Consider the following 14,179-nt stretch of genomic DNA (forward strand, 5'->3'; position numbering starts at 1 on the left):
TTGATATGACATGAAAAGAATCAGAGATTTTTGAGAAGAGAAGTTTTTAAATTGCTTTCGAGACTTGATTTATTAATTTTGTTATCTTTAATTAAAACTCACCAAATTAGGAAGCTCTTCTTTTTTCCTAATATACATGCACAAAACCAGTAAACTAGCACTACCAGAATAGCAATGTGTCAACAAAAATATGATTACCTTCAAAAACAAAGTCACTCTCTTTCTTACATTATTTGAGTGATGGCAAGGGATGCTGGTGTAGTTTGGTATTTTGCGTTTTAACTATTATTACCTCTTTTTCCAGTAGATAACAGCTTCCTCTGAGTACACCCTAAATACTGCACGTGCAAAATTATCCAGATAATAATAAAAATGAAAACATAATAACTATATAATAACTTGACAACAACTCAAAAAAGCAGGAGAAATACTAATTATTGGCAAATCAGAGCAGAAAGAAATCAGGACAGACACTGCGGAGTTTTCCACTGTTAGAGTTTTCCACATCACATCCTTGCAACTTATAAGCATCCTACTAAATGACCTATCATATCAATTAAGAAAGGCTTTAGCTGGAAAAGTGACAAAAATTAGGCTTGAGAAATACAAGAACATTTAATCAGAGGAGGAAGAAAAAGCATACTCACGTGTAAACATTGTAAGAAACCAAGGAATTGCATAAAGCTGCCAAAGGTGGTGATAGGGGGAAGAAGACAAAAAAAAAAAGTTTTGAGAACTCAACTTGTCTATGACAATCATCAACTACATTAAAAACTGTTATTTTTGCATTAATTCATTTAGAAAGGAAAGTAACTGCAGTGGCAGATCTATCACACAACTCTTAGCCCCTCAGAAACTCTTTTCATCCAAAAATTTTTCAAATTATTAGTTTGTGCCAATGTAGTGAAAGCAAAACAAAACAAATTACCACTCTTACTAGGCTGGTTTGCAAAATATAACCTCCAAAGTCTTCAAGACCTCAAAAACCTGCTCTACTAAACTGTTGCAATTCTCAACAGTCTAAGCAAAAATTAGCCAAGGATACCCGAAAAAGCATAAGCCAACTTGGTTTAAAATATATTTTTGACTATGGAAGAAAATGGTTTAATAGAAATAAGTAAAAGTTTAAATAATGATTTTCAAGAGAAAAAAAAAAAACACTTCTCCCTTTTTCTGCTATGCTGGTATTTATTAAAATGCATACTTGCCAGTGAAGAAATTAAGCAGAGTTTCATTCTCAGTAAATGCTTACTAACATTAACTAATGCTAACTACATTTATGGAGTTCTGCCGTGACCATTTTAGGGCAGTGTCAGCTGAAGGTGTCCTGCTTCAGCACTTACACCTCTACAAGATTGTGCTGCTGCAACAGCTACAGAAAACCTTTAATGCCTGCAAACTTTCATCCTCATGACACCATACAGAGAAAGAAGAGCTAAGCATTTATGACACCTTAAGAATTTTTAATTTTTTAATGAGGTATTTAGCAAGACAAAGGCAAGAGAATCTATTATTTTGAAACATCAAACTGTGCAGAAAGTTTCCATAAATTAGGAATGCAAGAGTGAGACAATCATTGTTAAATTTTACTCAGCTGCATAGCTCATGTGCTATGAAGATTTACAGTTAAACATAAAGCTTAATATATTACTTTTTAACTCATAAAAAGTGCAAATTAATCCTCCTATTGAGCTTTTACTGGAAGTAAACAAATAAGGAGCAGAAAACATACCTGATATTATGTTAATAAATCACTTCTTATTCCATAAACTCTGAACTGGGTTATGGCTCTGACTAAATGATGTACACATTTGCTAAAAACCTTCTTAGCACAGCTCTAAATTTTATTCCTATGCCTTCATCTGAGCATCTGAGATCTGAACCATACTGACCCTAAACTAAGGAAGGTTCAATGACCTGTCCACCCCTTTTAATATTCAGTAGGCTTTCATGAAGTTTGACCTCCAGCTCACCAGTGGATTTTAAGAGTTCAAAATGCAAACCAAATCAATTTCTACCACCATTTTAGTGTTATAATACAATCATACTATTTCCCTGTGTATATCTATGTCACGTTTTAAATAGATGGCATCCTAGGAATAACAACATACCCCATTCCCTGAAATATCCCCTGCAGTGGTTGTGATCAGCTAATACCTGTTTATCTGCTTGTTTGTATGCAATATTGTGCTTCTCATGCAGTAGGAAAACAAGCCTAGTGTCCTGAGGCTCCTCTTTGCTTGGAGGCACATATTAGGTGAACCGCATTATTTCCTTGGTATTTAAAAGCAATGATTTCCCCCTTTTCATATATATGATTAAGATGTTTTACCAAAGCAGATCTTCATTTTCTCCTAATTTCACAAACACCTCTATCATGCATGCATTTACACAGAAATATACAAGAAAATACAGGAAATGTGAAGCTTTGAAGATTATTAAAAGTTAATCACAGGGAAAATCACTTCTTTGCTCAAACCCATCCTCACCAAACCTATCAGCAGTGACATGAAAAGTAGGTCAAAAAATTTAAGTAGAAGGTGTCAGGCGAGCTTTTATTGAAGGGAGCTCCTCCTCTGACTTTAACAAAAATAATGCTTTAAGAGAAGGAGGTGTTGGTAAGCCGGGAAGGGAAAGGCAAGGGAAAGGCAAGGGAAAGGCAAGGGAAAGGCAAGGGAAAGGCAAGGGAAAGGCAAGGGAAAGGCAAGGGAAAGGCAAGGGAAAGGCAAGGGAAAGGCAAGGGAAAGGCAAGGGAAAGGCAAGGGAAAGGCAAGGGAAAGGCAAGGGAAAGGCAAGGGAAAGGCAAGGGAAGGCACAACACGGGTGGCATGACTCCCCGATGCCAGCGAAAGGGAGGGAAGGAGGAGCGGCGCTGACTCCAGGACAGTGCTCGGGACGCGCTCGGGGCCGGGACTGCGCACAGCGCTGGGGAATGGTGCCCTCCAGCGGCCGCTGCCAGGAACTGCACCGCGCCGCTGCAGTAACCCAGGAAAAGAACCCTGAGACCTAAGGGCGCTGTGGTTTTACTTGACACTTAACTCTCCGGAGACGGAAAGTGAACTTAATGTGTAATCAAAGCAGCATCTGAATCGCTGGAACAGCCTGAGAATAAGCTCCATTAAAAAAAGAGTCTGTAAAACCAACTCATCATTTTTTAGAGAGACCCTGAGAGGAGCAGTGCCATAATTATAATTTTGCTTTGCATCAGAGAGTAATGCCACCCGTGTTCTCCCTTTCCTTCCCTTGCTTACTAATAGCATCAATAACCTCTTCAGGTTTACAAACACCTCCTTGTCTTAAAGCATTATATTTTTAAAATCAGAAAGAAAACTCTCTTCAATAATAAGTTATATAGAAAAAGTATAACTTCTTTTTTGTATATACTTTAGCTGTACCATATATTGCAGTTTATATGCGGTGCAAAATCCAAACATAAAGAGGTTTGTTTTTTTCCCTGCCTATTAAATGATTGTTTCTTTTTCTTTTTTTTTTTTTTTCCTGTTTGATGCATGTGTGAAACAGTGTTGTCCAACAATAAGTGGAACTTTATTTTGCTGAGTTGTTAGAACAACTGTCCCAACTGCTGCTTTTTGCTTTAATTTTTAGTTGTTAATAAAAACTATTTTTGTGCTTTCTACAGCTTCTTGAGGAGGGGAGTTTAGAGGGAAATGCTCAACTCTTCTTCCAGGATCCAGTGACAGGATACGTTGGAACAGTTCAAAGCTGCACCAGGGGAGATATAGATTGGACATGAGGAAGATTTTCTTTACCAAGAAGGTGGTCAAACACTGGAAGAAACTTCCTAGAAAGGGGGTTGGATGCCCCAAGGCTGTCAGTGTTTAGGAGGCATTTGGAAAATGCCCTTAACAGCACGCTTTAGGTCAGCCCTGAGGTGGTCAGGCAGTAGGACTGTGTGAGTCCAATAGGTCCCTTCCCATGGAAATTATCAGTACTACAAACTCCTGATCTTTCACCTTCCTGTTCCGCATTTGAAATACACACACGCATACTTAGCTTCAATCCTATATGGTGCCTGGACAATCATATATTTAAAGGCTACAGAAAGGTGCAAAAGATAAGGCAAATTGAATCACATTTTTAATATTAGACTATATCCACCTATATGCACCTACACAAACAAAATTTGAAGAACGATCACTTTCTTCACAAGACAAACATATCAGCACGAAACTTGTCTTCCAGATTAATCTTTAGGTAATTGTATAACAGGACAAACAGAAAGTACTTCAAGGGCAGGATTTTTAAGATGAAGCCCTGTTACTGACACCTTGTGCATATCACCAAAACCAAGCTAAGGTATCTACCTGTGCCAGCAGCTTCAGCACAATAATATTAAGGAACTGCAATCAGTTTGCCTTCTGTGTCAGTGGATAGATGACAACTGTGGCTACCTTCCATAATTCCCAGCTGGAAGTGCTTTTGACTAATTTATGGCAATCACCACGCTTTTAGCAACATTGTACACTTCTTTGTTTTTCTTCAGTTTTACACGGTCTGCTGTTTAGGGTCAGAATTAGTCAGTAAAATAAGGTATGTGTTATAGAGCATTAATAAAGGGTGCAGAAGATTATAAACTTTGGGAGAATGAGCAAAGAAGAACTGTAAGATTCACTGTATATATCATCCCTCTATTTATATGTAAATCACACAGCCACAGCAATGTACTTAATCCAGGCACCACATCAGCTAATAATATTCACAACGCCTCAAGCTTCAGCAGTGTTCAATATTCTGAGAGCTACGTGACCTGAAGCAAATGAGGAGGGTGCCAGGAACACAATCTTCCCTGCAGCAGAGCCTGCGTTTCAATGATGAAAGATTAATCAGGGTTTACGTTGATAGGATTAGTACTCAAGCACGAAACTCTGGTTCAGATCTCATTTCTACAGTGCATATCCTTCACCTTGATGGATCCTCTGCTGCCTTGTTACAGTTACAAAAAAATCACCTCTCTGACTAATCTAAAAGGCAGAACAACTTTTACTTACTAAAAAAAACCCCAAACGCTGACAGATAATTCAGAAAGGACAACCCCTCTTAAGAGGTTAGTGTTAACTTTAGAACTTGCATTTTTATTCAATACAACCGTTTTTAAAAAAGAAAAAATTCCTTTTTTGCAATTGTTCACTACATTACCTAATCACCTACAGACTGTAAGATTTAGAGACAAGGCTAATGTATGACTATGTATTGTCCAATGACTAGGACAACAAAAACTAAAATACAGCAAAACGTGATTTCAAACTATTCCATCTGTCTTGTACCTTGAAGTCTTCAGAGGAGAATTATAATTGTATAAGTAGACACAAGGAGTGGCTGAAATATCAGCTAAGATCCAAGATGGGTTGCTACAGGGCTCTGGTGTAGATTAGTAGCCCATACAAGGACCTGTAAGGTGGTCAGGGAAATTACATCTCTAACTCTTTACTGGGAACTAGCAACCTGGACAAAATACATGGAAGAATTTTTTTGGTCACCTGCAGCCTTTAAAAAATAAGCATTAAATGCATTTGCATAGTGATGCTGCAAAATTGATTTTCCCTCAGGAACTTAAGTGTTGCTGTTAACCCTTGCACTTCATCTAGTCAAATATTTAGGCTTTCTACAGTTAAATATTCCTCCTTCTTCTCACTTCCCCTTCATCTTCCTTTCACCTGTCCTCTTCAGACGTGCATCATCTGAAATACTTGTGGCTTTCTCAAACTCTTCTCTTTTTAAGGCAATACACTGGCTTTCTTTTCTGCTCATTTTGACACCACTGTATCTCCTAAATTTGTATCAGTCAAACAACATTATTACACTAAAAACACCCTCTACAAAGGAAAGTATATACTTTCTTTTGTATTACAATATTTGTAAACGGTGATAATGAGTATCTGCCGGTCCCAAAGTCCCACAAATTCTCTCAGGAATGGTGTAAAACAAGTGACTTTCAGAGGCTTGGTCTTGCTGCTCCAACTTAAAATATTTCCTAATAACCATAAGGCTTTTCTGATAAACTAAAATTTGTATTGCTTACAGAAGCAATGCACATAAATTTCTTCCTTATGAAATTTGTATTTCTACATCAACATCTCTTGAGTTCAGTTATCTTCTTCCATTTTGACCTCTCAGTCATTCTCTGTTCTTGTGACCAGCTTGCAATTCCCAAATTCCTAAATGCCAAATATAGAATGATACAGACCATATCAATTAATGTTATCTCTACGGCCTTGCCTAGATCTACTTTTCAGAAACATCAGTACTTGTAGGCAGACATTTTTATTTTGGCTTTCTTGACTAATACACACCTCTCTAAAAAATGGAGGAAAGCTTTACTATTTACAGCCATAACCAGAAGTAAGACTCTAAAGAAGGGCTTGTTTTGCCTTTTCCAACAAAGCCCATGCTCTCTACTATGTTTTGGCTGTGTTCTCAGTTTTCATTTTCCTCCACCTCAGAGTTATTTTTTTTCCAATGGAAGCATAAAACTTGCATCTATGTTATGCACTTGTCCCATATTTGAGACACACTCCAGCAAATGAGTGCTTAGCGTTTTCCGAGGTCTGACATACCTACAAGATCACATACTTTTTCTATTACTTGCAAAATAATGTGTCATTTGTGTTAATCAACAGTATTCAATCAGCTGCAGTACTTTTGCTATTAACACTATATATTAACCCACATTTTGAAAATAAATGCATATATACCTGTATATAAAGTTATAATAACTGGCTAGTAGTATTTTTATTGTATTTACCATCTCAGCAGAACAGGAAGGACTAAAGCACGCAAAATGAGAATCAAAACTTTACCATTTTATCAGCATATTCAGGAAGGTCTATTAATATGGAAGTTTCACTTTTGCCAAAGTGCTACTGAAGCACTTTGGAAAGGCATTGCATCCCAGTTTCTGTCATTTTCCATTTTTTAATTCCTTTGGAAAATACATATAAGGACCCCTAGCACTTACATCTGGAATAAATCCAATTTCATTGAGGTGGTTACTCAGCTCTGGATCATGGAACGCAATCATCTGGGAAAACACTGTCAGGTACTCTGAAATGACAAAGCCAAGACTGTTGTCAAAACCACAAGCCATCACATGCTGCTAGCTCACAACAGAGCTGTAGGAAAGCCACTCATTTTAAACCTATAATAAAACAGCAAGTGAGTACCGTCACTGTACACCTTGTTACCATAACATTCCATACAGAGGAAGAAACATTTAATTTTTCTTCTTTAGTACTTCTCAATTTGGATTTTTAACAATGGTTTAACTTGGCACACACTTAGGTTGTGATGCATGCTTGACATGCTAAGTCAAAGACTGTTTAGTAACCAGCAAGGAGAAATACCCACTATAAAAGATAAAATTTATTCAATCTTCAGCCTGGCCTATCAGGTTGATGGGTAAATTTCATTAAATTGTCTAAATAACACTTGTTTTTAACTGAAGAGAAACAGACAGCAGAACACAGGGCAGTGAATTTCTCTCAGTTCTGCCCCTCTCCCAGTTTTGACCACACTGCCACATACTCTGTTAGAAGAAAGCTGACGAGGCAATAACATTGCAATTTTGTAACACTGGGTAATTCCTTTCCTTCCAGCTTCCCAAGAACAGATAATTAGGGCGTGGACAGCAAGTCCTGGGGAGCAACAGGGAGAGAATGCGAACTTTCTTTCCGGAACATGCTGGCAGCCTAATGCTCCACACAGTTTCTACCTACACTGAAGACACAAAGCAGCTAAAATTGCACTGGATAGTTAAATGACACATTCTTAACCCTTTCCTTTACCTTAAAAAGACAGGGAAATGACACAGCATTTTCTGTTAAACTTTTATTTATACATTGTGTTTTGACATACAACCCTAGAAAGGATTAGTTAGAATACTGAAAGAACCCTAAAGGGTCCAATCTCCCCGAGTCATTGATGATGCCAGATGTAGAAGAGGAACTCAGGAATGCCAACGCTATTTTGGTTCACAGAATCCTACTGACCTGTATTTCTAACTTTGGCTGATACATATTTTTGCAAAGCTCCTTAGGAATAACATCAGGAAACCCTAGAGAGCAAAAGTATTATTTTATGGAACAGTGTAACCTCTTGAGAAAAGTCTTTACCAGGCTATTAATCTTGAAGTTCAAAGTAGTTGTCTCCAGAGGAAAATATTTATTCTTTTCATCTTTAGATCTTTACTGCGAGCAATCTTTCTTTACAGACAAAAGTATGCAAACATGTTCTCTAGAATAATTTTTAGTATTATTTTATTCAGTTCATAACACCTCTTACCCATTGTCTTCTGTAAATAAATTCTCCTAACCTTGGCATTCTCTCCTTATATTAGCTCTCTCCCAGTTATCTAATATGTAAATGCTTTTACATCTAATTAGTTTTGTTGATCAGTTCTTAATTACCTTCCTTGAAGACAAAAAATGACAGACACTTTAAAGCTGATGAGTTTCACAAGAAATATACAAAAAAATTTCCTTAAAAGAAATACAAGGACAGTAAGCCATGCTGATACACAGTATTCAATAAACATTTATAACTTTGCAATTAAAAACATAAATTATCACCTGTTTCTTTTAATTACTAATGGCTTTTGAAACAACTTTGTTTGTTTTTAAAGGCTGTCTGGAAGACAAATTATCTTCCCAACACAGACTGTGCCAAGGTGACTTTCTAGGTGGAGACAATTCCTTTTCCATGTTTCCATGAAATTTAAAATTACTTTTCAATTAGAACAGACATTCCAAGCTATTATTTTAATTTCTCTAAGTTACCTATATATGTGTTGAAGGGTGAACTACAGAACATAATTCCTTAGGGTTTTCCAGCTCCTGTCCTCTATTGAGTAACATCATGTTCTCAATAAGAAATTCCCCTCAAATCCCTATTTTCCTGAATACCATAACTTTTATTTTTTGAGGAACCCCTACTTTATACTGTTCATTTTCCCTTATTGTCCAAACAGCTCCTCTTACATGATGACTTTGATCACCTGAAGGGTAAGCCTTTACAATGCAACACTAGAAAGACTTACTGCTTTCCCAGCTTTGCAGGATAGTCTGACTCTTACCTTGGATATTACATAGGACACTTTTGTGTGTGTACACATCTGGATTTTTTCTCCTGTCTGAATCCTTAATCACGTATTCTGTTCCAAATTTCATTGCAAAGGTTCATGATTTTAACTGCATCCCCGTTTTGCAACCCCTTGAAAAAGTGTATTTACATATCCAGAAGCAATTCTACTTCTCTTAGAACTACACCAAATAAAGGGATTGACTTACCTTGAATAACATGAGAATTATCCTTCAGAAAGAAGTTATACAAATACTTTGGAATAAAAGCAGACATACAGGCATATGCCAGAGCTGAAAGAATTAGAAAAACAGATGCAATGACAGAGGCAGAATTTAATTACACCTAAAAAAGTTCACTATTAACCAGATAATAAAGCATAAATACTTCCATCAATCTACATACAAAAATGATTGCATGCACAGTAGGTATAATAGGAGTCATTGTCCTAACAAACTAGTTTTCCCACATAGAGATGTTATATAAAGCCAAGTACAGGACAATAAAAGCTTGGACTACACCTGTTATGAACAAAGCACATTCTAAGAAGATAAAGGTCATATATCTAAAGCAGCTCTGAAACTTTCAGGCATTTAAAACTCGCATCAGCTTTTCTGAACAAAGCTGGTCTGACAGTTTGACACTTGGGTTACCAAATAATGCATTCACCTTAAGCAAGGCTGAACTACAGCTTCACTGAAAAATACAAGTACTACAGCAGCATTTATTTGGTTTTCTATTTAAGATTATTTGCGCTTTTTATTGTATATCATTATTGTACTTTGCAATAAACTGTACTTGAACCACTGCTGAAGAGCAGTACACCACAAGCAGTTTTCAAAATCCCAACTTTTTTTTTGACCTGTGGCAACAAGAGCTTAAAAATTCCTTTGTAGATATAGAAAGTTTCCAACTCTAAGTGGATTCACACATCTGTCTGCACATAGATACAGACAAGAGACTGTGCTTTTCTTCACTCACTGCAGAAAAAGGTGCTCACCTTCATTGTTAAAATTCAAGTACAGAAACGGTGCACAAAGAGAGTCAAGACCTAAAGAGAGAAGACCCATGAAGAAACAGCACGAAGACCTCATTTAATGCACAGGATAAAGACATTAATTTATAATGAAAATTTGCACACTAGATACTGGTTTCGCATTATCAGGCCTTCACAAGTAATGGTGAGACAACTGTGAAATCTATGCATGAAAACAGAAAGCATTTCAAATTGTTCAGCTATAATGCCAAATTGATTATTCTGCCAAAGCATCCAAGAAATGCCAATTACTGTCCCAAGAACTCAGTAACTTTTGCAGTATTATCTGGGAGCTTAATAGCAAGCAACAGACTTTTCTTTTTAAAATAAAGTGACTGAAACTTATGGAGACTGAATATATAACAAAGAGTGGGGCAATTTTTTATTACAAATTAAATATAAATTAGGATTTAAATTTGCAACAACCCACAGATTCATTCTTCAAAGGAAACAGAAAGGAAAGCACCCAAAAAAAGGCTTATATTGTGGGGGTGAAAAGCAGTAGGTACTTTTAAGTCAATCAAAGCTTTCCATTCCACTATCTGCCCTCACCAACTAGTCAAACTCACCTTGCCAATACACCAGATTAGGATGGGAAACAACCCAGGCCTTCAATACACGTCTGAACTTTGCATGACCCTCTGGTGATGACAGCAGTTCATCATACTGATGGCAACGAGGAATATCGACTTCAATCTGCACCAAAGCCAAGCGTACAAAGAGAAATTGGGATGAGTGGGGCAGCACCACAGCAATCATGCAACACCAGAGGTGGAAGTCAGCCAAAATATGTAGGTCAGACCACCATCACACACGATCTGCATCCTCCATCACTCTCACAATCAAAACTGACAGGGAACCTAACAGACCTGTCAAAGTTTAAAAATAGAGATTTTTTTTTTTTTTTCCTTTTCTGCACTCATATTTTTTAAAAGGTTCTAGCCCTTGAAAAAGTCAGAAAGCAGATGACTTCTTTACTTTTTTACTTCTGGACACCTTTTAAGTGGTAATATTGCTTTGCTCTAAAAAGGAACCAAATCAGAGTTCTCAATGTTGCAGCCAATTTGATGGAAAGTATTTCTTCACCCAGCTGAAAGGAACAGCTGTTGTTTCTAACACCATTTTATGTCTGGTAAGAGAACATTCGAGAACATTCTCTTGGAGAACCAAATTGCTCAAACCCCCACTTCTGTAAAGTACAGCTCACATTACAGGACCTCAAGGTACTTAGCATTACCTGCTACAAGGTCCAACAGGCACAACAAGCATTTGGTGAACCCAGGATTTTTAACAGTAAATCATTAATATTGTTCACTGCACTGCTGCTGCTACAGAAACAGTGATTATAAAGTAAAAAAGGATTTCAGCTTCCCCATGTTGAAAGTTGAGTTAAAGTACTTGTGTTCCTCTGTTTTGCAAGACTCTTGCTACAGTGTAAGGCTGTAAGAGGGCAAGGGGAACCATCATACTGTTGTTATCCACATGTGCTGTAACAGGCAAGCAATGAGTGGGAAAGATCTTCAAGTGACAATATTTGGTAACACCCTTAAGTCTTACTTGTCTGTCTGTAGGAATCGGTGTGTCTTTATCAATGGCATCATATTTTGCTTCTATGGCACCCTAAAGGTGAAAGAAGAATATTTGAATTTAGAAAGCCCTCACCAACATAAGTGCATATGAGAATGTACATGGTGATATGCAGTTTGACTGTTTTTGTTAAGAACTTTAGCTAGCAGAAGAAAAGAAAATTCTGACAGCCTAATTTTAATAAAACAATCTTTATTCTATTTCTAACTCAAGACATACAGACATTTCTATAGATCTCCTCAGCATGATCTTCAGTGATTTTCAGCTGTTTACACAGAAAGCTACATACTTTGTAGTTTCCCATTTTCAAGTCAAGAGAAGCTCTCAGTTTAAACACAGTGCTTACCTCAGCCTCTGGCAAGTGGCTTTCAGCACCATCTCTAAAAGCACTGAATCCAGCTGCCTGCTAACTGACACTGCCAATATAGATGACTTAAGTAGCCTGTCCTAGCATAAATCCCAAGGCAGGAATATTAACAAGTCCATTTTAATGTTATGGGACAGGAAAACACCCATATTATACAGATGGCAAGTTACTGAAGCATGAGAATTGACTCATTTCCTAAGACTCAGGCTACAAGCCTGACCAGCAGTTTTTCTTCACCTTTACGTTTTTTTGTTGATTTTATTATATAGTACTCAGAAGATCATACCCTAAGCTAAATCTCCTGAATAACTTAGGATGCATTATCTCTAAGAATCTTTATGATTGCTGCTGCAGGATTGCAAGTAAGGTAAACCCAAAAGCTGGCTAGCTCCAGCAACTCTGTGAGGAGGCCTTATTTCTTGGACATTCCTTCGTCCAAAAGGACTGCATTTGATTGATTTATCCTCCATTCTTTCTGGGAAGTGTATTGATTGGTAGGTGAGAAAAATACATTTCCTGTGTCTTCTCCTGTTTTGTCCAGCTATTGCCAACTGGAGCAGAAGTATTGTCAACTGCATTTGTCAAAAAATTAAAAATCAAAACAAAACACCCCTGTTAACTACCAAATGTTGGGGTATTATTTTCCACTGAAAATAATAATCAAAATTAAAGGCAGTCAAGTTTACATATGCTTTCTGAAACCAAATAACCTCACAGAAAAGAAGTAAGTTTTTCAGAACATCATCTTTATTTGCATAATTTCACAACTCATTTTGTTTGAAATTCCAGTAACCTACTTGCCAAATCTTTAAACCCATTCCAGCTTCCTTGTCAACCCCATTCCTAACCCACTCCATCCCCAGTCAGTACTGGAGCTTCTTACCCTTACCTCAACACCCAACAAGGCAGCCCAGGTTATGCCTCTCAGAAGGGGAGGGATGTCAATCCTGGCTTCTTTCCAAATTTGGTTTTTCTTGTATGGGTAGGCCTTCAAAGAGAAGAGATTAACTGCCAAAAATGTTATCATGTAACTGAAACAATTCAAATCCCAAACCTGAGACAGTCTTTCCCCAAATGAAAAAGCCTAAATAGTGAATACAAGTTTAAAAAAAAGTGAATTTAATTCCTAATGGAAGGCCTGGATGAAGGACTATTGTTTGATGTTAAAATATCCCCTCTTTCTCGTAAATGCATTCATGTGCTTTGGTATATACTGGATAGATCTACTAATCCAAATTTGTACTATGATTTTTTTCTGCATTATATCTTTCTTTTTGTACTATGCATCCATCTTGTTCTAATTAAAGACTTCTAGTTTATCCTTGATAAACCTTGTGCATCAGCTCTCTCATTCTTAAACTGGAATCCATCTCTCTGCATATATGTGAATTAGGGGCTGCTATTTCTTTACCCAGTATAAACCTCACATTTATAACATGGCACTGCCATATTTTCAAATATTTTACTCCTTGGAAATGCAGAAATATATTTATACCTATAATAACTTAGTCTGTTATGAAATAAAGGATGTAAAATTATTTTCATCAGTAAATAACCAGTATTAGCAGCAGCTCTATTTCCATGTGTATACTTTAAAATCTACTTTTATATTCACCAGTGCTGAGAATAATTTGTTCTATTTTTATTTTCAATCTTATACTTCTGAGGGGTTTTTATCTTCCCCCTTTCCTACTGTGGTCTCTCGTATCTCTGCTTCCTTTCACAATTACTTGGTCTTTCAAAATCTTCCAATTAGCAGACCAAATCCAATTATCCAGCATGCCAAGGACTCCATACCTTCAACAGCCTGTCAAACAGGACAATTCTATTTAGCTGGTACTCTGTGTCCCTCTCCCGGATGATCAGAGGAAGAGTAGCAGCTGCAGAGAGCTCATTGCTACTGTTGGAATGAGGTAAAGCTGGCTGCCTGGGAAAAAAAAAGGATAGTAAGAGTGAACAGCAAGAAAAAAAATCACTGAAAATAATTAATACCACACAAAGCATTTCTAAGTCAGAAACAGAGGCTCAGATCCTCAGTTTGGTATCAGGGCCTTAAGTGCAGTGTGCTTATCAGCTCTTGACTTTCAGAGCCAAAG

General features: G+C 37.1%; 1 protein-coding gene across 5 annotated transcripts in view; it reads right to left on the minus strand.

The window, feature by feature from the left end:
• Window positions 1-14,179, minus strand: part of TBCK (TBC1 domain containing kinase) — a 90,028-nt gene that overhangs the window by 41,972 nt on the left and 33,877 nt on the right. For all 5 annotated transcript variants that reach the window (XM_040064385.2, XM_040064384.2, XM_040064382.2 and 2 more), the window contains 8 exons: window positions 13,881-14,010; window positions 12,973-13,071; window positions 11,687-11,749; window positions 10,699-10,825; window positions 10,094-10,144; window positions 9,303-9,386; window positions 6,977-7,062; window positions 648-684 (listed from right to left, as the gene is read on the minus strand). In XM_040064385.2, coding sequence (XP_039920319.1) covers window positions 648-684; window positions 6,977-7,062; window positions 9,303-9,386; window positions 10,094-10,144; window positions 10,699-10,825; window positions 11,687-11,749; window positions 12,973-13,071; window positions 13,881-14,010 — 677 coding nt within the window. The remainder of the gene's footprint in view (window positions 1-647; window positions 685-6,976; window positions 7,063-9,302; window positions 9,387-10,093; window positions 10,145-10,698; window positions 10,826-11,686; window positions 11,750-12,972; window positions 13,072-13,880; window positions 14,011-14,179) is intronic.

This window comes from Hirundo rustica, chromosome 5, assembly GCF_015227805.2.
Source record: "Hirundo rustica isolate bHirRus1 chromosome 5, bHirRus1.pri.v3, whole genome shotgun sequence".
Lineage (NCBI taxonomy): Eukaryota > Metazoa > Chordata > Aves > Passeriformes > Hirundinidae > Hirundo > Hirundo rustica.